The sequence below is a fragment of the Amphiura filiformis genome, chromosome 18 (genome assembly GCF_039555335.1).
Source record: "Amphiura filiformis chromosome 18, Afil_fr2py, whole genome shotgun sequence".
NCBI lineage: Eukaryota > Metazoa > Echinodermata > Ophiuroidea > Amphilepidida > Amphiuridae > Amphiura > Amphiura filiformis.
The window spans coordinates 31,768,481-31,795,255 of record NC_092645.1 but is presented as its reverse complement, the minus strand read 5'-3'; the positions used below and the strand labels follow the sequence as shown (position 1 = coordinate 31,795,255).

Here is a 26,775-nt window from a genome sequence, read left to right as displayed (position 1 = left end):
AAAAGAAGCATGAAACATAAAGCAAGTAAATTGTACAATCATAAAAGAGTCTTGCAATTATTATTGTTGCACATTAGTCTCAGATATGGACGATTGTTCCGTAAAGTTGGAGCTGCAACTGAGAAAGCAATGTATACAAAGAAATTGATAGATATTGAGGTATGACATTTTCACAAGAAAATCATCCTCATTCATTCTTAAATGTCAGTTGCTGTATGTACCTTCTACCCAATGAGGAAAGGGTACCCATGGACAACTAGGCCTATCCTGCGTAGGATTATGTATGTGTATACCGGTATCCTGGATAACTGGTACTGGCATAATGCGTTCTAAATTTGGAGTGCTGTGTTAAATGTTCATTAGTATAATACTAGTTGCAGTTGGTTGAACACGCCTGGTGGCTACTATGGGAAACCAAAATTCAGGCGGTAAGCATTTTACATTAAATTGAAATCAGATTTTAGCATTTTTGTAAATGTGTGCTAACATGTTGGGCTAACATGCCATGCATGCAGGTGATAAGACATAACACGTCCTAATAATGTAAAGCATAGAATATTGTAATTTACTACTAGCGCCCATGCATGTTACTCCGATACGGTACGATCCTCTGGGCGTGTGTATGTGTATCCCGCACGCCGTGTACGTACTGTGCATACGTGTTCGACTAATATTTCCATCGTTATAATAAAACGCCGGTTCCATTGTTGTATTCAAAATCTCGGATTTTGACAAAACTACAGCACATAAAGTCTTGATTTTTGCAGAGTATCTTTATTGACTAAAGTACATTACAATCGTGTAAAAACCAGAATTTAAAGTTTTTTGAGGGCGTTCTCCTCAGCAAATGTTAAAATATGGCTTTAACTATTGTTAGTAACCCATGCAGGCACAAGTAAGATTTCACTTTAACGGAATAACACATTGCAACAAAGTCAAAGCCCATTGAATCTTATTGGCCTTGATCTATTTTGTATTGTTTCCCAACGTAACATAGCATCCAAAACAAGCAAATCAATCTTATTTTGATTGTCAAAGGAACATTTGGAGACCATTTTGATATTGAATATCTGATTACGTTCTCCAAACCTGTTTTAGCTACATTTGATGGTTCGGATAATTTGCATTTTTACCGATTCAGTAACTTCTGATTTTCCCTTTGAATAAATACCTGGTACACTAGCTTCTAAACAAGAATTCCTGACAAAATGGTGTCAGTTCCAATTTACAATGTAATTATTATTTGAATGTAATGTTAAAGATGGAATTGCATGAGAAGTTTTGCAATGCAGGACTGACAGGAACATTTAGTGGTAGTTCATTTATCATTGAAGGCTTAATGTACGATTTCCTTCAAATTTTAAATTTGTCATTATATACTCAAAATGCTGAAATAGTAGTAATGATCGGGAATGGTTTCTGTCCATTTTGAGCTGAAATAACGAGGTAACGTGAAAGAAACACTGCTTGTTATTTTGGCCGTTTAACACGCAGTTCTAAAGGGCGGACATAAATTCATAATTTCTTGAATTATGACTTTATGTCGAACTTTGCTCCGTTTACCTACAAACACAACAAATTTGGCTGATTCCATTTAGGTGCATGTTGTGACATGTGTAAACATTACAAATATGCCAAAAAATCAGGTTTGAAAAAAAAAAAACCAAATTCATATTATAAGATCGTACATTGGGCTATTACAGAAATTAACGGCACCTACCCTATAGAAGACTTGGGATTCCCAAAATAATTTTTTTGATTTACGAGGTTAGATGTGTCAAATTTGTCTTCTATAGGGTATGTACCTTTTATTTCTGGAAAAGCCCATACAGAGCAGGGTCACGTGACACAAAACTTCGGACGCTGTGAGAGGTTGCATATCAATCTTCTGTCACAGTTCAATAACAGAGATGCAAGAGTGAAGCTAAAGCAGCAGGCAGAGTTGGGGGTATGAGGCTATTATTGAGTTAGTTTCCAATATTCTAATAAAGTTTGGTTATTTCTTCATCATGTAGGCCTTAATTTACACGAAATTAGGATTAGGGTTAGGGTAAGGGTTATTAGAAGGATAATGGTTAGGTTTGGGTTCGGATTAGCGTATACGAAATCATTTACGTGGAGTATCAACTTCAGATTTTTTTTTCGTTTTTTTTTTTTTTTTTTTTAAGTTATTAAGCATATATAAAGATTTTAAAAAACGAGTTTCAAGAAAATTTATCTTCGAGTCCCAATTTTTTTTCTTGAGAAAAAGGCTGTTTCGTGATTTTTCTTCCATAGATGACAATGTTAAAACTATTTTTGTTTTTATCCGTTTGTCAAAATGGAGACTCGGATGGCTTTCAAAATAGAGTACCACGTGCCCACGGATATGATGATTGATATAAAAAAGTTTGAAATTGACAACCGAAATCCGAAATATTTTTCATTTTATACCAAGAGAGATTTTCCAATTCAGAACAAAATATTTGATGTGCATTTTACGAAAAATGTCAATTTTAAGCTGTTGAAATCCAAAACGGAAACAAATTTCGTTCCTTCAGGTTGCAAGAGATACGACGTGCATAGAAATGGTCAAAGAGTGTGCTTTTCTAGCACTTTGGAGAAAATCATATTTTCAAATTAATGCAGATATCCCGTTTTGTCGGTTGCGTAGGTCTATACATTTTTAAACATTGGATATTGATAAACTAATGATTGATGATCGATAATTGTTTATAGATAATTGATTATCGATAATCGATAATTGATTATCGATAATCGATAATTGATTATCGATAATCGATAATTAATTAGCCATAATTAATTCCACGCACAACCCCCCATACCCAGAAGGAAATCATCCTTAGCGATTCCCAGTTTTGTCGGTTGCGTAGGCCTATACATTGAATAATTGTTAAATGATTGATTATCGATTATTGATTATCTATAATCGATAATTGATTATCGATAATCAATACCCCATCACCCCCCCAGTATCCACAAGGATATCATCCTTAGCCATTTGAACATGAGAGTCTGTTTCATCATTTGCGTGTTAGGGTTTAGAATTTAACTGAACGTTGATAACTGATTGATCATTGATTATCGGTTATCGACTATCTATAATTATATCTCCTCCCCCACTCACACAAACTCAAACACTACTTAACTATGGCATCTACTAGCGTGGTCGGAAATGGTTCTGCATTATGACATTTTTTTTTTTGGGGGGGGGGGAATAAATAAATAAATGGGCTATTACAGAAATTAACGGCACCTACCCTATAGAAGACTTGGGATTCCCAAAATAATTTTTTTTTTGATTTACGAGGTTAGATGTGTCAAATTTGTCTTCTATAGGGTATGTACCTTTTATTTCTGGAAAAGCCCATACAGAGCAGGGTCACGTGACACAAAACTTCGGACGCTGTGAGAGGTTGCATATCAATCTTCTGTCACAGTTCAATAACAGAGATGCAAGAGTGAAGCTAAAGCAGCAGGCAGAGTTGGGGGTATGAGGCTATTATTGAGTTAGTTTCCAATATTCTAATAAAGTTTGGTTATTTCTTCATCATGTAGGCCTTAATTTACACGAAATTAGGATTAGGGTTAGGGTAAGGGTTATTAGAAGGATAATGGTTAGGTTTGGGTTCGGATTAGCGTATACGAAATCATTTACGTGGAGTATCAACTTCAGATTTTTTTTCGTTTTTTTTTTTTTTTTTAAGTTATTAAGCATATATAAAGATTTTAAAAACGAGTTTCAAGAAAATTTATCTTCGAGTCCCAATTTTTTCTTGAGAAAAAGGCTGTTTCGTGATTTTTCTTCCATAGATGACAATGTTAAAACTATTTTTGTTTTTATCCGTTTGTCAAAATGGAGACTCGGATGGCTTTCAAAATAGAGTACCACGTGCCCACGGATATGATGATTGATATAAAAAGTTTGAAATTGACAACCAAAATCCGAAATATTTTTCATTTTATACCAAGAGAGATTTTCCAATTCAGAACAAAATATTTGATGTGCATTTTACGAAAAATGTCAATTTTAAGCTGTTGAAATCCAAAACGGAAACAAATTTCGTTCCTTCAGGTTGCAAGAGATACGACGTGCATAGAAATGGTCAAAGAGTGTGCTTTTCTAGCACTTTGGAGAAAATCATATTTTCAAATTAATGCAGATATCCCGTTTTGTCGGTTGCGTAGGTCTATACATTTTTAAACATTGGATATTGATAAACTAATGATTGATGATCGATAATTGTTTATAGATAATTGATTATCGATAATCGATAATTGATTATCGAGAATCGATAATTAATTAGCCATAATTAATTCCACGCACAACCCCCCCCCCCCATACCCAGAAGGAAATCATCCTTAGCGATTCCCAGTTTTGTCGGTTGCGTAGGCCTATACATTGAATAATTGTTAAATGATTGATTATCGATTATTGATTATCTATAATCGATAATTGATTATCGATAATCAATACCCCATCACCCCCCCCAGTATCCACAAGGATATCATCCTTAGTCATTTGAACATGAGAGTCTGTTTCATCATTTGCGTGTTAGGGTTTAGAATTTAACTGAACGTTGATAACTGATTGATCATTGATTATCGGTTATCGACTATCTATAATTATATCTCCTCCCCCACCCACACAAACTCAAACACTACTTAACTATGGCATCTACTAGCGTGGTCGGAAATGGTTCTGCATTATGAAATTTTTTTTGGGGGGGGGGGAATAAATAAATAAATGGGCTATTACAGAAATTAACGGCACCTACCCTATAGAAGACTTGGGATTCCCAAAATAATTTTTTTTTGATTTACGAGGTTAGATGTGTCAAATTTGTCTTCTATAGGGTATGTACCTTTTATTTCTGGAAAAGCCCATACAGAGCAGGGTCACGTGACACAAAACTTCGGACGCTGTGAGAGGTTGCATATCAATCTTCTGTCACAGTTCAATAACAGAGATGCAAGAGTGAAGCTAAAGCAGCAGGCAGAGTTGGGGGTATGAGGCTATTATTGAGTTAGTTTCCAATATTATAATAAAGTTTGGTTATTTCTTCATCATGTAGGCCTTAATTTACACGAAATTAGGATTAGGGTTAGGGTAAGGGTTATTAGAAGGATAATGGTTAGGTTTGGGTTCGGATTAGCGTATACGAAATCATTTACGTGGAGTATCAACTTCAGATTTTTTTTTCGTTTTTTTAAAAAATTTTTTTAAAAGTTATTAAGCATATATAAAGATTTTAAAAACGAGTTTCAAGAAAATTTATCTTCGAGTCCCAATTTTTTTTCTTGAGAAAAAGGCTGTTTCGTGATTTTTCTTCCATAGATGACAATGTTAAAACTATTTTTGTTTTTATCCGTTTGTCAAAATGGAGACTCGGATGGCTTTCAAAATAGAGTACCACGTGCCCACGGATATGATGATTGATATAAAAAAAGTTTGAAATTGACAACCAAAATCCGAAATATTTTTCATTTTATACCAAGAGAGATTTTCCAATTCAGAACAAAATATTTGATGTGCATTTTACGAAAAATGTCAATTTTAAGCTGTTGAAATCCAAAACGGAAACAAATTTCGTTCCTTCAGGTTGCAAGAGATACGACGTGCATAGAAATGGTCAAAGAGTGTGCTTTTCTAGCACTTTGGAGAAAATCATATTTTCAAATTAATGCAGATATCCCGTTTTGTCGGTTGCGTAGGTCTATACATTTTTAAGCATTGGATATTGATAAACTAATGATTGATGATCGATAATTGTTTATAGATAATTGATTATCGATAATCGATAATTGATTATCGATAATCGATAATTAATTAGCCATAATTAATTCCACGCACAACCCCCCCCCCATACCCAGAAGGAAATCATCCTTAGCGATTCCCAGTTTTGTCGGTTGCGTAGGCCTATACATTGAATAATTGTTAAATGATTGATTATCGATTATTGATTATCTATAATCGATAATTGATTATCGATAATCAATACCCCATCACCCCCCCAGTATCCACAAGGATATCATCCTTAGCCATTTGAACATGAGAGTCTGTTTCATCATTTGCGTGTTAGGGTTTAGAATTTAACTGAACGTTGATAACTGATTGATCATTGATTATCGGTTATCGACTATCTATAATTATATCTCCTCCCCCACCCACACAAACTCAAACACTACTTAACTATGGCATCTACTAGCGTGGTCGGAAATGGTTCTGCATTATGAAATTTTTTGGGGGGGGGGAATAAATAAATAAATGGGCTATTACAGAAATTAACGGCACCTACCCTATAGAAGACTTGGGATTCCCAAAATAATTTTTTTTTGATTTACGAGGTTAGATGTGTCAAATTTGTCTTCTATAGGGTATGTACCTTTTATTTCTGGAAAAGCCCATTATGACTTTAAATAATTATACACTTATACGTGTTTTGGCGAAGCATATTCCCAAAATTTCAGTTGATTCCGATTTTGCGTTTGCGAGTTATGCATGATTATGTGTATTACACTGCTCCATAGACAATACGTTGTAATTTCGTTCTGGTGCACCAGAACGAAATTCAAATTTCGCGACATCTTTGCTAAACGAATTAATCTGCAAGAAATATTTTGTACATAAACATTATGTAGCCAGAGTATTCCAGTGATATAAAAATCTCAACTTTTTTTGAGAAAAGTGGGGGATGAGGCTGTGGATCACGAAGTGCCCCTTTAATATTGACGTCACAGATTCGATTTGTCACGTGATCGTCAAACCTGTAGGAGAAGGTGTCAGTTCTTCAGGAGCTGACACAAAAACATAAAGGAGCAGTAACTGATAATATTGATTTGCTCTCTTTTCTATTATGCTAAAATGGTGCTAACCAATGTGTTTATCAGTGTCAGGAGACTTTGCGTTGCCTGCACAGTACGACCAATGACACTCAACTGATTTGTTATTCGCCGTAGATGTAACAGGATTGACCTCCATAATGACCATAACAATAGGTTAAAACAATTTTGAACATATCGCCCTGCACTATAAGCAGGTTGTACTCATCACCTGTGTATGTCTGCAATAATACAATACCGTTCTTTTCAAAGATATGAATCTTACAGGTGCGAGTGATCAGCGTGATATGAATATTCTATAGTGCAGTGCGATATATTCAAACATTGATTGTTACTTCATCACTTCTACGGCGAATTGGTGTTTTGAAAAATGGTAATAAATGAGTATGATCCTTAATGCTCTACGTGCTAGCCATGCACTTCAATGGAAAAAGTTCAAGTTTTGAAATATTTTCTCAAAATATCAAGAGCTATCTTAAGAACTACTGATCAATACTAGGCTTGTTTGTACTCATTTTAATGCATTTTTCATGCTGATTCCAAATATGGTCATGAAAATTTACATTTCTGAATTTTTTGAATTTTGATTTCTTTTTTTTAAAAACTTGTCGTCTGCAGTCGACACCCGCGTGAAGAGAGTTAAATTTTGTTGGTACATAATGTTTTAGTTACTATTACTACTGTCTGTTCAATTAGCTTAGATTCTTGAATTTTTAAGATATTTGAAAAAATAAAAACTTGTGGCCAAAGTCATCAAAGAAAAGTGTTAGCACAGCCTTAGACCTAACGTGATTTATACTTTTCAAATTCCCAAGTTCAATTTAAAACCCCATTTCTTTTCAATTTTGCCTCATTTTGGGCAGTTACTTGGGTCCACCGAAAGGGTTCGCGACCTTTTTACAAATCGAGTGGGACGGTCCATTCTCAACTTAGGGCATAGACCCTATCCAATTTAGCAAAACAATCTGTCCACCAATCTGTCCTGCCATTTCAATTGTTATACCGTTCCGGTTATTGGATAGGTTCTATAGGTGATGATGGTCCACCGGTTTTTGTTACATGAAATTATATGGCACGAGTACGTTTTATGCATAACATTATTCTGAGCATTATTTTTTCCTAAACAAGGACATTAAAATTATGGATTTCGTTCTCATTTCAACTGGTTTACAATGTAAATTGAGTTTTGTTTAATACCACCATTCCTTCCCAAGAATATCAGCATTCGCTTGACATTTTCAGATACAGTAACTTTACAAGAAATGTTTTCTGTAACCTGATTGTTTTAAATAATATTTTCTTGTATAAAAGTTCTTTTGTTTCACAGTTTTTTCAGTTTGTATTCAACAAACAAAAGGAAATAACAAATTGAAAATGTGTAGTTTTATAATAGGCCTATAGGCCTATACCTTCTCAGACCCATTCTCAGACCCATTCGCACAATAAATAAATAAATAAATAAATAAATAAATAAATAAATAAATAAATAAATAAATAAATAAATAAATAAATATATAAATAAATTAATAAATTAATAAACAAATAAATAAATACACAAGGAATGTATTTATATAAGCTGGGCCTATTTTAGAAAATCTTAGTTCCCATAAATAATAACGTAATGATTCGACAGTAGGGTTTCAACACAAATTATAGGCATACTGGCAAATATTTTGCTGGACAATACTTCCTGATGCGGATGGTCGAATAAATACCATCTCTGCGCATTGTGACATTCGTCCCCATTGCTCTAAATGGATTGATTCCAAAAATTTTATGGTACCCGACGTTCTACGGCTTTTTATAAAAATATCGCGGGAAAAGACCAAAATTGAAAAGAAATGGGGTTTTAAATTGAACTTTAGAATTTGAAAAGTATAAATCACGTTAGGTCTAAAGGCTGTGCTAACACTTTTCTTTGATGACTTTGACCACAATTTTTTATTTTTTCAAATATCTTAAAAATTCAAGAATCTAAGCTAATTGAACAGACAGTAGTACGTATTTAGATCCTTGAAGGAATATCACAACAGGAAATGGCAAAGTTAAATGTCGAAGAGCGATGAGGCGTAACAGAAGTTAACCTTTGCTAAACAACAACGTGAATTGTCAAAATGTCATGTTATTGTATTGGACTATATGGGTCCTGATTTCTTGGAATCAGCACAATGAACGGGCTAAATTCGTGCCATGTTATTTCTATGAGGAATTGGATCTTTAGGAATGGTTGACATCTACCTACTGATCCTAATTTCATTAAAATCCATTATATTTATTTATTTATTTATTTATTTATTTATTTTGTTACTTAGTTATATATTAATGTTTACATTTCTTGTTTATCCATGAACATGATGAAAGTTATCATCTAGGCAACAGCTACAGATACGGTTCCCTGTGTCAGATATTTGCATCCCGCTAGATTTGCGTGCCAAAATGGCTTTTAATCTTTCAATTTTGGGGTGCTGATTTCAAAAACATTAGTTAGGTGCCATTTTCAAAATGGCCGCCATTTCTCATTATTCCTATATCTCAGCTTCTGTACAACATAGAAGAATAAAATGGTACGTATTTCTGAAAGTTAGGTAATCATCTGTAGAAAAGTAATACTGACTTTTAAAAAGAAGTCCCATTCTCGTAACGAATCTACCCCCCACACACACACACCCGTAGGACTTTTAACGCACCCCGGTCCCATCCCATGCACAGGTTAACAGGAAATTGTTTACTTGCATGTTGCCGCTCTTTCCCTTTTATTTTTTAAAATGACATATAATACTCAGTTCTACACATGCCATCAATCAACAGTGTTTTAGACGAAAACCAATCCGAAAGAGGGGCGGTCACCCCTTTCCCAAACCACCCCGGTACGGTACTATCATATGCCCCTGCCCCGGGCCCCTGCTACACACTATTCAACATTGTAAAGTTCCAAAGGAAAAAAACAATGTAGCGGGGAAAAAGTATGATTCGGCAGTCAGCACCTGGGAGTTACCGAGTGTGGCGGAAATAAATTGTCTTCTATATTGTCATTTAAAGTGGAAATTGAAGGTCAAAGGATATGTATATTGTATGCGGAAATGATTTCGCCAGGTTTAGTTTGTTTATCGTGTTTTTAAATGCTTCTATTTGTATAAAAACGTCGACGACTTTGTTCCTAGATCCTGTATCCTTCATACTGCAGTTACTGTCCGTTTTCCTATACACAATACACAGTGCTCTCACCATTGACGCGTGAACTGTACAAATGATGTATGTTGGGAGAATGGACACTTGCCTAGTTAACATCACTGTGTGAAAAATAACCAGCCAATATTTTATTTATTCTCCAAAACTTCTAGCAAATATATTTCTCTAACATGACCTAAATTTTTAGCTAATTTAGATGTTTGGAGAGGGTCGCACTTTTGTGTTTTAGGAAGGATATGTAAACGACAGATAACACCAAAAATATGAAGAAATTATTTCCAAACCGTGTTAAGTCAACAATCATTATGTTGCTCATTTTGAAGAATGCTGGTTAACAAAAAGCAGGTCTTTGTCTCATTTCGTGAACAAAAGTACACATACCATTGTTTCCTTTCGTTTCCTTTATAATCGGTTACCCAACTGAAGCTATAATACGCAAACTTTATTGCGATATCGCACATGAAAACAGTCACATGTGCACAGCCAGAGAAGATCCGATTTAATCAGTTGAGCTGTTTCAATGAGTGTTATCTTGGTTTAATAGCTTTTAATGGGGTTAAGTCCTGCATCATGTGACGCTAACACCCCGCCGCCAACGGCCAATACGCGCTAGCAAGCGAAAAGAAAACACGGGGATCTCTGAAATATTTCGGCCTTGGTAAGACAGATTCGCCGGCTGCTTTTGTCATCAAATAGAAAGATAACGGGACGGCCCACACCGACATCGCCCGGTTAATAATTACATTAGTACAGCCAGAGACACTCAAATGAATACACGGGATCGATACACGTAAATGTGCTATGCACGATTGATATTCAGACGATAAATCTTTTGATACCGGGGTGGAAAATGATGAATATCTCCCGTAAATGATTTCGTATAAAGAAACCAGATGTGGTTCCTTGCACTTGAACATATATGTTCAACATATATTATCGTCGTTAGGTTGCGCTTTGAAAAACCAGCGTGCGTCTTGAGCTGAAAAAGTGACCAAAATCATCAGATTTTATATAGCGCAGCGCGCAGCGTAGACCCTCGTGGAGGTAGTCTCGTCCCAGACTGTATGATGTGGCTATCACGAACATAGGCCTACAGGATCGACGAGTGTCCGACCGACTGACACAAACTGACTGTGTAGGAGACTATCGTAAAGGCAGTTAAAAGCATATGACAATGGCGTATGTATGTTCGCTGACCGTACAGAGGTCAGTCACAGGCTAATATCATTAGCCTTAGTCGGATGTCCTTCAGCCTATTATGTGTTTTATAAACAGGTGGGAACACCCATTCGTGGCTGTGGATTCACCCTACCATGGCATTTTCTGCCATGAAGATATCGGGACGATGACACTGTGCGGCCATTATCCAAAATAAGTGGTTATACATGAAGATAGATTATCATGAATTTCTGTAGTTCATTCTTGTATTGGACCCTTATTATGAGTTTGAGGGCCTGTTTTTGGAACATTTTATAGAGGTGGTGATGTCACAACATTGTTTTAAGTATTATTTTGTGCGGGGGACCCACTCCGATATATATGGGCTACGCATACGCTGTAATAATAAACACGTGAAAAAAGGATCGGATTTTCGCCATCGGACGTCGTTTTGGGAATAAGGGGTAAATTTTGCACTGTTTTGACATGAATGGTGTGTTTTTGGAACAACGCTCATCACCATTAAGGCCTGTAATGTTTATGGACCTTCATTTAACATTGCCCATGTATTTCACTTGACCCATATCGTGATTGTCTTTGCAACTCTTGATAACACTTTTTTTGCAGATGGACATTACCAGTTCCGGATATCCATTGTAACTGGACAATACATGGACCAAGATATAATCGGCAAGGGGGATGTTTGTATCCGATTTTGGAATGTAGATGGCACCACCAACTATGTATCTGACATCTTCAAGTATAGTGGAAGATATTTCTGCAAAGGCTCCAGGAATCATTTTTACGTCTCTGCACCCTTTGAAAAAATCGACCAGATTGAGATATGGATCCATCGTGTTGGCAACTTTACAGACCTGAAGTGGTTTGTGGATACGATTACATGTACGGAGGGACGGACCAAACATAAGACGCTGTTTCCGATTACACGATGGATAACAATGAGATCTCAGGTATATGTCATTCAAAACCATATAATGAAAGACAATAATAAACAGACTAGTTCGCCTCTGAAATTCTGACAACTGGACAGAAAATGCCGTACTGCGCAGGTTGGCAACCAATCACGGCGCGCCTTTGCCCTGACGTCAGACGCAATTTAGTCTTTTTATCTCTGTCTTTCATTATACACATGTGTTGCATGCAATCACAAGGGGAGGGGTTGGGTAACCTGGGTTCTCCTCTGAACTTTGTGGTAGAATCAACAAGAGAAGATTTAAATCAGGCGTTTGCCGTTTTTGTTTCCTCTCCAACTAGATTGCATGGCGCAAATGGGCAAGGACTGCGATTTTGCCCCTCCTCCAGACTGCTTGATGTGCACGGATCACAATAATTATAATAATATTGTTTTAAGGCTCGTTGTATGCCTCTAATGTTGACATCCATTTTCTTTCAGATCATCACAGCAGTAGATTCATGTCTTCCACAGTTTGATAGGAACGCGGAAAGACGACATGAAGCAATATTCATGGACAGAGACTGGTTCTACTTTTCTCACTTTGCAGGGGGCATTCCAACAATGGTAATAATATATTGTTAAAATACTAAAGAATCCAACGAGCCGAGTGATGCTCTGCACCAAACTGGTGTTGTGACTGCCCAATTGGGTGGATTAAATCCGCTTAAAAATCGATGCTGAATTGTATTGTGTTGTAAACTTTCATCATTCTTTTCTCTGCGTGTAACACGGGTGATGGAATGCAGTTTAATATCCCCGCCAAGACCACATCATTTCACATTTTAGGTGGGATAGACCTAAAGGGGGACCCAGCTATGGCTGCCATTGAGGTGTAGGAATGCGTGAAAATGTACAAGGGTTGGGAGTGGGCACTGTGGTAACTTAATATTGAGGTTTGCATGCGGTGTCACCCTGAATCAGCTGTTTCTGAGTGTATTGTTGACGTCGAGAAAACAAATTAACAAGTATTAGCTACAACAACTGATGTGCTTCAAGAAAGCTGGCGCTTAGATAGCCATATTATTAAACTTGTCGTCAGTGGTTTTCAACATATATGTCTATATTATAAACATTAAAATGTCAGCCCAATCAGGTAAAATTAATGATTTATCCTGAATTACCATGTTGAATTTCACACTACCTCCGGATTCTAAGTGTATTATATCGATTGTAGGGTCACACTATAATCGACAATGGGTAAATCACTGCGCTTTTTAAAATGGGTCAAATATTGGTCAAAATTTTCTCCTCGTCTGCGGACGCTGTACTTGACAAAACTGAACAGTATGGCTCACAACAGACAATTTTATAATGCTGGCGATATTAAACTTTTCATATTATGGCAAAATATTGGCAATGTAATACAAAATTACGAGTGGCAAATCCACCCCCACATCACCTTATGACATACACAAACACTTTTCGTTGAAGACGTTGTTCCTATTAAAAGTTATCTAACGATATGTGGAAATTGTAAACAAGTTGCGTGAAAGATTGTTTCCCAGCAAACACAAAAACGTTTTCAAAACGTTTTAAATAAGTTATATTTTGGCTTTTGGTTTAGGTCAAAACGTTTTAATAACATTAACTGTCGGGTTATATAAAGGTCATGATAACGTTTTAATTAGTTATTGTAAACTATTTTTTTTGCCAAATATTGTGTCAATACTTGAACATTATGTTAAAAATATTTGAACCCAGCAAACACAGAAATGTTCTCAAAATGTTTTTTCAAAACCTTTTAATAACATTTAAATGTCGGGTTATATAAAGGTCATGAAAACGTTTTTAAAACGTTATTGAAAATATTTTGGGCAAACATTTTTCGCAAAATATTTTTTCAAACCCAAAATAACATTTGCTGAGCAGTAGATTATCAACAAATGATTTTTAAGGTTATGAAAACGTTTTATACACTTAATATACCCTTTATATAACCCGACGTTTTCTGACAACCTTTTATAACATTTTGTGAATGATGTCGAAAACGTTTTGTGTTTGCTGGGTTGTTATTATAGTGGTTCTCATATTGTTTTTACAATTTCTTTCAGACTGATGTGTTAATAACTTCCCAAAGGTTCAGCAAGAAATACTTCGATGTAAGTTTCGTTTTAATTCAGCCATATTACTTATTAGCTGTACATTAAAGCCATATACGATCTTATTATTATGAAATTGGTTAATTTGTTTAAAGCCTGATTTTTTTGCATATTTGTAAGGCCCAAACTGAAAAGAATTCTTTGCATGCCCTCCAGTGGGATTTTTGGGGTGGGTCGGTAGGTCGGAAAAAAAAAAAAATCTGTTCGATCTTTGGATCGATCGTCGATGCTGATTCAATGCTTGTAATTATGAACTAATAACTAATTAATCAGAGTTAATGCTAAGTTTATATTGATCAATATCAATTCAGGCAAATATTTATATCTTATCACTATTAAGAATAGTCAATTCATAAATAATAAGGATCGAACAAGCATCGATAGTCGATCAAAAGATCGAACTAATTTGTTTCTATTGCCTTATGTGGAATAAGAAAAATATGTTCGCTTTGTCGAATCTATCTCTAGCCTTAGCTTCTAACCTTAACTCTAAACCGAGCCCGAACCGAGCTAACGTTTATTTCACATTCGACATAACGAACCTTATTTTACATAGCAAACCTTCGACATAGAGGTCTGAAAACCTGATACCATGCTGCACCATTTTGGCCTAGTTAATTATTTATAAATTTGTAGAATAATCAGGCCATATATTTATAATATGTGACACGATCTGGTCCATGGAGGCCATAGAAAACATTTTTGAAAATTGAGTTACTACAATTATTACCTTATACAAACATTAAGCTATCATGTACGGAAAACGCCAAAGGTGTAGCATACTTGGTCTTATTAATGTTATGGAGTTTAGTGATGTCTATATTTTTTATGCATTTTATTGTTTTTTACTCTATTTTTTGCCTATATCTCAATTTCAAATTTGCCGCCCTTGGCTTCCATGGACCAGATCGTGTAACATATTATGTACAGTTGAAACAATGCATCTATGTGATGCTTTTATCATTTTTTATATTTTGTAGAATGTGTTTTTACAGCAAGGAGTAGTGAACAAGATCAAACAATTTCTGCTGCCTATATTTACACTTAAGTGGCGGCGTCTGACGGACCTTGACAATATCTACGGCAGGTGCTGTCTTGCCTTTGAAAAACCACCGGTAAGTAAGGCCAAAATTGAAGATATCCCTCTCTCGGACCATACTCGGAGCCAGAAGAAGTATCACGGGGATTGAACAGGTTTCCATGCTATAGACGAATCCAAATACACGCATGCCTACACCTGACTAGCAGCCTTTAGTTGGGTCCCCGTCGGCTACAATGCATCCAAAATGTGAAATGATTCGGCCTTGGCGGAAATTTTAAATTGCATTCCATCACCTGTTTTACACCTTCCGCGAAAACACAGGTAGACAAAAGAATGACAACACAATACAGTTCCAACAGTTATGCAAATAAAAGCCGCCTTACACCTAGGGAAGGTCGAGGAGGGTAATTAATAGAATAATACAATAGATATAATTCCGCAGGTACTAGTAATCCCAACGCATCTATTCATAGATGTACAAATGGATGAACAAAAGGACTATCACGGTATGAATAGATGCGACAGGATTACCTCTATTGTATATTATTATTCTATTAACCCTCCTCGTCTTTGCATCTTCTCCAGGTGTTTGGCGGCTTTTATTTGCACAATCGGGCGCTCAAAACCCCAGGTTGGTGCTAGCGGGAAACCAAAGATGGCCGACCAAATCCTGACCATGACTTGGCTCGTTGACTAGAAGAAAAGCAGAACTCTTGATTAAGTACTACTTATCACTTGAGCCTTGTAAAAGCAACTCTTTTGTTAACAAACGCAACGACGTAAAAACTGTTTGTTGTAAATCTTAGGAAGTCCTAAGGCTTATAAATTCCCCAGCAAAGTGTTACGTTAATCCGATTATCACTATATCAACTGGATCACGCTTTTGAGTTCTGCACCACGATTGAAACGATCGCAATACAAAGTCTATAGTCGTGTTCACACAGTCGGATTTAAGTCACTTAATACCGGTAATAAGTCACTAATACCGGTTGTAAGTCGCTTATTACCGGTAATAACTCACTTATATCCGACTGTGTGAACACGACTTATGGCATGTACTACCAATATCAAAAGGTGCGTGATCCAGTTACCAAGGAGTTATGTAACCACTTCGCTAGCGAATAGGACATTAAATCGCGGTGAAAGTCATTGCAATGGTATCAAGAAACATGTGCGCTTTGCCCCTCCCTTTCAGCCCCAGTCACATTAAATATCACTTATGTGGGCATAAATAGCTTTGGTGCCACTACTACAATGAATCCATCTAATTTTCTTGTATACATTACGCAGACTGTTGCTACGTACATGAGAGTTTTGAAAAGTGCAAAAGATGGCAAGTTTGACCAGACAGAGTTAGACAAGATTTTTGGAGCCCAGCGTCTTAATGGTACCAACCCTGTTGTCATCAGACGTGTTGAATCAGCTATAGATATTGAACAAGCGTAAGTAGATAGCAAGTTAGGCTATGCCATAGTCGATATTTGAAAAATGAAACAAAATGTTAATACATGCAGTTAAATTCAAAATAATGCCGATTTACTACAAAGCATAAAATAAACAGTTACGATATCGATCGTATTAATCATAATGATTTCGTATGATGCCAAAAGTAATTATACAGATCTGCTTTGGACATTCTGACTTTGTAATCTACCAGTTTAGCGACTACAAAATCCCGATTATATAATGCCTTCTGCAAATGCACACTCTTCTAAGTCCAAGCGAACTACGGAGAAGTACATAGGCAAGGTTAACCAGACTGAGTTAGACAAGATATTTGGAGAACGTCGTCTCATTGGTACTCACTCTGCTGTCATAAACAGTGTATTTGAGTCAAATAAAGATATTGAACAATGTTAAGTTTGATGAACAGTAGACTGAATCACACAAGAAATTTGGTGCCCAGCGTCTTATTGGTACAAATTCTGTTGTCAAAAGACGCGTTGAGTCAGCTAAAGATATAGACCACTTGGCATGTGATGTCATTGCCCGGCAGTATGCGCGCGCATTATGGCCACATTTCATATAGTACAAGAAAGCCATTGAACAGTGTAGCGGATCGTTCAAGCATATCGACAGACGAGTCCCTCGCCTTTGTTGATAAACAGTGATGTCAAGTGGTCTATAGAACAACGGTATATAAAGTAGATGGCAAGTTTGACCAGCTATTAGGTGCTCAGCTTCTTACCAATCCTGATGTCATAAGACGTGTTGAATAAGTTAAATACATGTATTAAACAAGCGTAGGCGTAAGAAATTTGGTGCCCTGCGTCTTAAATGTACCAATCCTGTTGTCATAGTGACGTAGTGAGACAGTTAGAGACATTGAACAAGTGTAAGTGTGACTTAATCATTTGTGACACTATGAGCGTGTTTATAGTGAGCCAGATTATGCGGTATTTAACTGGACTGCCACGCAGTCTATATTTGTTTATGTTTTACTAACCATTGCAAATCTAGACTACGCGGTAGTTTAGCTAAATAACGGAAAGATTGTCTCACTATAAACACGCTCTATTTAGTCTAGCCACAGCGAAGGAGGCTATTTTGCAAATTCACCTTGTGTATATTATTGTTGTTTGTTCCCTATTTTTCATTGCTTTCATGCATCTCAAATTCCCGATGCCCCCCCATGGCATGATTGAAACAGATCGTATTACATTTTGAAACTGGTATGAAGTCCTTATTTGGGTACTTTATTGTCAATAGGTACATTCTCAATGTAATACCATCATCCTCGAACCTCACTTCCAACCTAATCCATCCCCAACACCAACCTCAACCATATCTATGTACATGTATTTGGCCCCATCCAGGTTTCATTATCATTGAGGTATAGGACTTTTAAATTTTTTCGGAGAAGAGCAGGTAGGGCAACTACTTTTAGAAAAATTAGCATGGTTCATTTTTTTATATTACATTTTTGTTACTAAAATTGGGGTTATAGCGCCCTCAACGGACACCCTCTCCATAGGGCTACATGTAAAGACCAGTTATAGAAAAATGGCCCTAAAATAAAAACGCCTCATTCATTTTCCCTCAAATTTTGCGTATGATGTAGATTTAACATCTGAAATGTCGTTGCTGCTCTTCTAAATTCATTTGTAAAATGTCCGCCCCAGACCAAGGTATCCTGCCGTTTCCATAACATTACTGCATCCCAAAACAGCTTTCAAAATTTGTGACTCAAATGAGGCGAAATTTTGATAAATTAACCATCTATATTTCATTGACCTACAAAAAGGGGGTAATTGATCCGGAAGGCAGGAAGCTGTAACCCATAATGCTTGGAGCATGTCCCCGTGTGCTCATTTGTGTTGAGTAGCCCCCTATGAACTGGAACTCCCAAGTAAGATTGTTGAAGTAAATGTACTTTTACCCAATACTCAATGAGAGAACGATTTTTTCCTTATTAATCAGAATGAAGCGGCCTGATGGAGTAGAGGGAAGTTTAGATGACCTGCTCAAACCTCACATGGAGGGGAATACATTGGAAGAAGCTGTGGAGAAAGAGCTGTTGTACAAGGTGGACTACACAAACACCTTGGCAGATGTCCCATGCAAGACTGGATTTGTAAGTTGAATGAACAAATTAATCATCATTAATGCTCTGCGTGCCAGTCATAAGCTTCAACATAAAAAGACCAAGTTTTGAGAAATTTTCTCAAAATATCAAAAGCTATCTTAAGAACCGTTGAACCAATACTAGGCTTGTTGGTACTCATTTTAAAGCATTTTTCATGCTGATTTCAAACATGGTCATGAAAATTTACAATTCTGAAATTTTTGAAAAATTCAAATAAAATTGGAAACTTGTCGTCTGCAGTCGACACCCGCGTGGAGAGAGTTAAGAATTATGTTAAAAGCCCCTAAAGATCCCTACATTTTTACGCTCACGGCCCTTTTCTTGAAATGTAATTATAATTGTAGTTGTAATTTCTTCTGAGTTATAATGTTTACCCGGCCCTACTGTGTTCTCTAAGGGTCCCTTGAATAAACCAGGAATAACCGGGCCCTTTTAAACCAGTCAAAAATTGACAACATAATTATGCGATGGCCTGTATTAGACCAAAATTAACGCGAGTTTGCCCATCTCAGCATTGCATTTGATAATTTCATGTGCTTTGCGCATTTATTTAAGAGATTTGAGCCTTTTCTTTCCTTCTGTTTTTCCTTCTTTTGACCCGTTCTTTTCTCCTTCCTCAACTTTGCAAGACGGTGGCAGACAAGCTTTTGAAGACGACATGACCGACTTGTATTTTTTATTGATAAATCTCCAAAGTGAATGCAAAATCATTAAAATCAAAAGTTCATTTTCTCATGAACATGATGAAAGCACCCGTAGTTAATACACCTAGAGTCAGTCTCGATGTTTATTGCGTGGTGTGGGAGATTAATATTGTCTAGCTAATTAAGGGGTCCCTCTGCACAAACCTAAACTTAAGGCCTGGTCTAGCTATGGAGATTCGTCCAACGGAGCTGGGGAACTTTTTGGTATTTAGATGGCTGTAGTTTAACTTTTGGACTTTGCTAGGTAAAGGAGGCGGGATTTCAGATTTAGCGAATTATCCCGTGGAATTATTGAGAGTATGTCAGATTATATTATTAAATCTAATGGCTGACATAATTGTATACATGTTATGCATTTCAATAACGATGCATTTGATCCCTTTTCAGATTGCAGCACCCATAGCTCTTTTCTATGTGGATAAAGACCAGGATCTGATGCCTGTTGCAATTCAACTCTTTAGGAAGGAACACCCACATTCAATGGGACGAGACAATCCAGTAAGAAAAATTAATATTTGACTAATTGGTAGAGGAGTGTGGTGTAGACATAATTATTTAAAAGTATAGGATCCAGTAACATGTACGGCATACAAGGCACGGGGGCAAATTGTGACTATAATAGTCTATCTACCTCACAGAATTATCTACCTCCAGTCAGCGGCACTTGCTTTGAAGTTCAGCGTGTGCTGCGTTTGCTTAGCGTCATTTCTTGCGTGTAAATATGCGCCACTTTGATCGAGGGCGTAAAAGATATGTACACGCACCAAGTAACGCTAAGCTAACGTAGAACACTTCAAAGCTTGTGCCTCTGACTGGAGGTAGATATAGCCTGCTTGTTAAATGTGCACACCAGGGGCGTAAATCAGAGAAAATAAAGGTAGAGAAGCGACACTCCGTACAATTAACGTGCAGACGGCCTATACCGATGTGAGGACAGAAAATGTGACTCTCCTGCTAGTCTCGGGCGCGGGCCAGACTGTATGCGGTATGAACAAAAACATAATTAACTGGTTGTGTAGGAGACTAGCAGGAGAGTCACATTTTTCTGTCCTCTGCTGTCCTCCGGAGTGTCGCGGTCCTGCGTAAATCCGTTTTTGAAAGTGGGGGGGACACACTGACAGTGGGTTGCGGCCATCGCGTCGCACTTGCGCGACGCAGGGGTGTCTGAGGGGGATGTGCCCCCTCAGAATTAAAAACTTTTGCAAAATGAATACCTAATTGAAGCAATTTGGTGGCCCATTTGGCACTATTAGTGTGTAAAATTTTAGTTTAAAAAAGGCAAAAATTTGTGAAATGACAGTCCACAAAGCCTTTCGTAGAAAAGTTTTCCATATTATTGTATTGTTTAAGTGAAAATGGCTACTTGTTTACCCACTATGTAAGGGGTGTCTGAGGGGGATGTGCCCCCTCAGAAGTAAGAAACTTTTTTAATTGAATACCTAACTGAAGCGATTTGGTGGTCCATTTTGGCACTAATTATAGTGTGGAAAATTTTAGTTTAAAACAGCCACAATGTTGTGAAATGACGGTCCATGAAGCCTTTCGTGGAAAAGTTTTCCCTATTATTGTGGGCCTATAAATTACATAAATTGGCAAATGTGGAAAGCAGAACCGAAAATGGCTACTTGTTTACCCACTACGCAGGGGGTGTCAGGGGGGATGTTCCACCTTGAGAAGTTGGACAATTTTGCAAAATGAAGGTCCAATTGAAGCCATTTGGTGCATCATATTTACACTATTTAAATCATTGCTTAAACAAAAAAGGGTCCGAACTCAATTAGCAAAATGTTAAATGTTACACAGGTCCACTGATATGTTAGGCCTATAACTATAAGACCCACCCCCTGAATTTTCACACGCTTATGGGCGCGCCCACCCACCTTCACACAATGCCTAAAATAACCACAGGCCTATACCGGTACCGACTGTGCGGTTTTTGTAGGCATGGGCAGTGATGGGCATACTCAATTACATGCAATTTAACCTTTCTCTTCTTTTTTTCTCCCTTTTCTCTTCTCTTTTTCTCCCTTTTTCTTCTCTCTTTTCCTTTTTTTTAGGGGTGGGGACCAAAAAGTGGGGGGGACATTTGATATTGTGTCCCCCCCACTTTAAAAAGTGAGGGGGACGTGTCCCCCTGTCCCCCACCCAATTTACGCCCATAGTGCACACAAATATGTGAGAATGTTACATGTTGAAGTGATTGTTTTCAAAATCCGTTTTGAAGTGCCCCACTCACTCTAACTTACAGGCTATTTCGGTCTTTGTTTTAGATATTTACCCCAGATGATGACTCCTACACTTGGCTTCTTGCCAAGATGTGGTTCAACAATGCCGATGCCTCATTTCACGAGTCTTCATCTCATCTGGGCTTCACTCATCTCATTATGGAGACCGTATACCTTGCCTTACAGCGAACTGTGTCTCTTTCTCATCCACTCTATCGGCTCATGGCTCCACACTTCCGATATCTGATGAATGTAAACAGGCAAGTTATGATTGGGAAAATATTAAAATCATAATACAGTATGTCCCAAAACTATGCTAAGATCCAAAGAAATATAAGTCTTTTTATCCAACTCATAATATCAGAATCAGAAAACTGAACACAATATTTTTTATTCCATCATATTTAAGGTAGTATGAACGGCTAATCAAGCTTGCAGCAAAATAGCCACAATAGCAAATTGGAATTGTGTACCTTAGAACAAATTAATGATAAGTCTTCACTCCACCTATTTTTAGAGTTTCATAAAAATTTTACCATTTCTTATGTATTTCTTTATTTTTTGAAAATTACCTAAATTTTTCCACATTATAATTTTTTTTGCCTGCATGGAGTGTGCTATGGTTTCCAAACTTTCAGGGATGGTGTATAAGCTTAATATCTAAATGCTCTCGCCAGCTTTTTTGGATAAAGTGTTTAATTTTTAGAGATTTTAGGGAAATTTAGAAACACCTATAACTTAAAATAGAAACACTTAATTTAAAAAAGCTGGCGAGAGAATTTTCAAAATTTGATTACCTTTCATATTATGACACCTTGTTTGTTGAAATTGGACCTATAGTTAGCTCAAAAACATTCTAGAATTTAGGTAATTTAGTGTTTCTAGAAAAAGTCAAGAAAATTGAAAAAAGTACTAACATTACCATTTTATATCTCCTTTGTTAAGGCCAATACCTTGGAAAAAATTGCTGTCCTTTATTAAGTAGCATTTTTGCAATAAAACAAATTAAAACCCAGATTTATGCAGTGGGTATAAAGGAGAGAAAATCACAATTAAACAAATTACTTGTTTTCAAAAATTAAGCTGATTTGAAGATCTTGGCAACATGCCAAAAACATGCCGTGTGCAAAGTCTATGGGGTTTTCCAATCACAAAAAATTACATAAGCCAAAAACGCTCTTTTGAAAAAAATTCAAAATTGGCAAGTGAGTTTTTCTCACCCATCGCCACATTCTGTATAATTTTCAAGCAAATCTGAGCATGACACCGTAGCCGTTCTTTGTAACCCACCACTTAAACAGGATTTAGCCAAAGCAAACAAAGACTAGAGCTATTTAAGAATTCTATAGACATAATTAGAAGCTTATTATCCTCTTCAACAATAGGAATATTGATTGGTTTAAAAGATGTTTGACTGGCACTAGCAAAATGAGATACATGTAGCACCAACTTGATATACCTATGAATACGACCTTCATGCACATTTTCTACTGTAATTCAGAATACAGTTTGCCGACTTTACGGCTGGATGAACGGTCACATGATTAGCTAAATGTATAAAAATTGGATCAGGTTATTTAATGCCCTAGGAATGGAATCAAAACTCGACCGTGCCCGTGCACCCTTTTTGTAGTCACACTGTGAACATTTGTAACATCACCAAAGTTAACAAAAAGATGTAACAAAAAGATGGATACTTAATATAAAGTCCGAAAGTGGACATTTTTCTATTTTGAGGAGTTGTTGCTATACCCCTACGTCACTTAATTACTCCTAAGATCAAATCAACTGTCCTAATGTGTCTTATTTATTATTGGTCTTATTTATATTCCATTCAGTATTGCGTGGGACTTACTGCTGAACAAAGGTGGTTGGGTGGACAGTGAAATGAACATCGGAGTTGTAGGAATGCTAGAGATCATCCGTCGCAAATTTGAAGGATTTCAAGGATCTGTTGAACCCTGGCGTCTCCACGTGGAAGGCAATATTGAGAACGACATCAAGAACAGGAAAGTGGAAAACTTGCCCAAGTACACATTCCGTGATGATGCTGTTCGTGTCCATAAGATCATCAAGGCGTATGTAGCAGAGAAAGTTGAAGAGTCGTACAAAGGAGGTAAGAGATATGAAGAATTCAGATGTAATATGCTACCCAGCAAACACAAAACGTTTTCGACATCATTGGCAAAAGGTTAGAAAAGGTTGCTAGAAAACGTATAAATGTCTGGTTATATGAAGGGCATATAAAGGGTATAAAACGTTTTCATAACATTAAAAAACAATTGTTCATAACCTACTGCAAATACAGCCGGTCTCAAAAAACATTGTGCAAATGTGCTGTAAAATTAAATACATGTGCATGTCAATGATTTTATCATGGTAAATACTGTTCTCTTTGTCACTCGAGACATGTTAAAAGACAAACAAATATTGCACACTTATAGGTTAATGAACGCGTATTACTTGTTGGGAGAGAAATTAGACAAAATAATACATGCGCGCTGATGTGATGCGTCTAATGCACGAGCCCCGAAGTGGGAGTGCATTAGACGCATCGACATCTGATTCAGCTATCATTGATTTGCATTGTGATTTTACCCTTTCGTTGTTAAATAAACATATCTCGAGATTGAAACAAGCAAATTGAACAGAACAAACGGCATTTGAGAGCTAAGACTGTGCCCTTGACGTTTATTTAAGCATCATGTCACAAAGGTATTTTCTAATTGTCAAAGAGGGCGCTTTTCACTTGCACAATTTTTGTTTTGAGACAGGGTGTATTCTAACATAATGTTACTTTTAAAAAGTGCTAACAAAATATTTGGTAAAAAATGTTTGCAAGAAATATTTTACAATAACATTTTGACAACATTTTAAAATGTTGTTGTAGGATACCGTAGTGTTTTCATACAAAACGATTTAAAACGTTTCCATGACCTTTATATAACCCGACATTTAATGTTATTGAAACATTTTTATCACAACCAAAACACAAAATTTAACATGTTTAAAATGTTTTCAAAACATATTTGTGTTTGTTGCCCAGGGGCACTCAACTTTAGAAGTGAGGGGTATGTACCTACCGGCGTCGCGAAGTAGGGGCCTATCGGGTACAAAGCGTTATTTTAAAAAAGGGGGTCATTGGGTACAAACAAAATAAAAAAGGGGGTCATTGGGTATAATATTTTGAAAAAAGGGCAGGGGCTATTTTAACGTGCCTCACTGTCACGATCGTGCAATGAGATAAAAGTGTTGATGAAATAGAGTGCGTTTCTAAAATAAAAAAATTGACATTTTTACCTGAATGTGACCATAAGAAAGGCTCTACCATTGTCTACTATTAAAGCATATCTACTCGGATTGTTAATTGTCACTGCACGAATATTTTATCTCGTCACGTACGTGACAGTGAGGCACGTTAAAATAGCCCCTGAAAAAGGGGGTCATTGAGTATAAGATTTCAAAATAAGGGTCATCGGGTAGAAATTTGTGAAAAAATGGAGCAAAATTTCGGCATAATTTTGAAAAAATTGAGCAAAATTTGAAAGTTCGGCATTATTTTGTTGCATTTTGATGATGCTATTATAGAAAATCTAGAAAAAAAGGGGGCCATTGGGTAGCCACAACCAGAAAAATGGGGTCATTGGGTATGGCTTTTTAAAAAAGGGGGGTCATCGGGTATAGTCGACTTCAAAAGAGGGGGCCTATTGACAGGCACATACACCGTCACTTCCAAAGTTGAGTGCCCCCCCCCGGGGTTTTGTTGGGTAAATTACAGCAGTGTGATGTGTATTACAATCGTGCGAAAAGTATAAATTAAAGTAAAATTAAGGGCGTCCTTGTCAGCAAATTATACATTTTGGCTTTAAAACCACATTGCAGCTGGCCTTTGAAAAGACGTAGGCCTACTCCATGATGAAAGTTGTGGCTGCAAATGTATGTCTTAAGAGCTCTTGAACATAATTTTTTAGATGTGGCTCTATACCTCAAAAAATAGATTTTTCTGATATTTTGTGCAATGATACATGTTAGGGTGTAGACTACTTGTGTGACTAAAAAAAATCAAAAATCGGCTCGTTGCCATGGAAACGGCCAAAAACCAGATTCTGTCATTTTGGGCCAAATCGGCACTGAAATTAGTTTAAAAATATGTTATTTCAAGTGTTTGCTGTATCTAAGTCATATAATGCTGGAACATTACATTAAGTTCTTGTGAAAGGACATTTATTCATCTGATGATCAGCATACTTAAAGGTCAAAAAGTTATTCTTAAGGGTACGTGCAGAGCCCATCTGTCAGGTGTATTTTCACTTTTTCAAAAAATGTCATTTTAGCACCTAAAATATCATCATGAAAATCAACAACCCGGTGTTGCCAGGATTTTGTCCATTCTAGTGTGGATAGTGCAAGCTAGGTACTTTACATTTTAGCAAAAATCAGCTTGGGCAAATGTTACTTCTAAACACAGTGTTGCCAGAAAAACCGGTATTTCTGCAAATTGACATTTTGTCAAATTACGCCTTTTTGTCACAATTTTGTGCATTTTGACAAATAGTTTCCTTCAGGGTGATTCCAAACAACACTTTTCGTCTCTTTAAATATCTAAATACTGAAACTCAAAATTAGTGTTGCCAGAAGTCTTGATAAAACACCCAATATTAGCATTTTACTGATAGTATGAATTTTTGTTCATGATTTGGTTAGGAAATGCTTATTTCTAATTTTCATACATCGAATGTATATAGTATAGATTGTTATATGAATGTTTAAACACCAGAGCACAAAAGAAGTGTTGCCAGAATTCTTGATAAAACACCCAAAATCATATATATATTTATATGTGCCACGATCCAGTCCACTTACGCTTAAGTTGACAACGTCAAAATTTGGTTTACTATCATCAATATTAATAATAATATCAAAAATATTAACATCATTATCAATAATAATCCA

The 26,775-nt window shown here is 36.5% G+C and overlaps 1 protein-coding gene across 1 annotated transcript in view; it reads left to right on the top strand.

Moving 5' to 3' along the window:
• Positions 1-314: 314 nt before the first annotated feature.
• The window catches only part of LOC140140123 (polyunsaturated fatty acid lipoxygenase ALOX15B-like), a 34,444-nt gene continuing 7,983 nt past the window's right edge, over positions 315-26,775 (top strand). The window contains exons 1-10 of the mRNA XM_072161957.1: positions 315-428; positions 11,818-12,161; positions 12,605-12,730; positions 14,218-14,265; positions 15,246-15,380; positions 16,598-16,749; positions 18,728-18,881; positions 19,985-20,095; positions 21,868-22,082; positions 23,661-23,938. Of these exons, the coding sequence (XP_072018058.1) occupies positions 407-428; positions 11,818-12,161; positions 12,605-12,730; positions 14,218-14,265; positions 15,246-15,380; positions 16,598-16,749; positions 18,728-18,881; positions 19,985-20,095; positions 21,868-22,082; positions 23,661-23,938 (1,585 nt within the window). The 5' untranslated portion in view covers positions 315-406. The remainder of the gene's footprint in view (positions 429-11,817; positions 12,162-12,604; positions 12,731-14,217; positions 14,266-15,245; positions 15,381-16,597; positions 16,750-18,727; positions 18,882-19,984; positions 20,096-21,867; positions 22,083-23,660; positions 23,939-26,775) is intronic.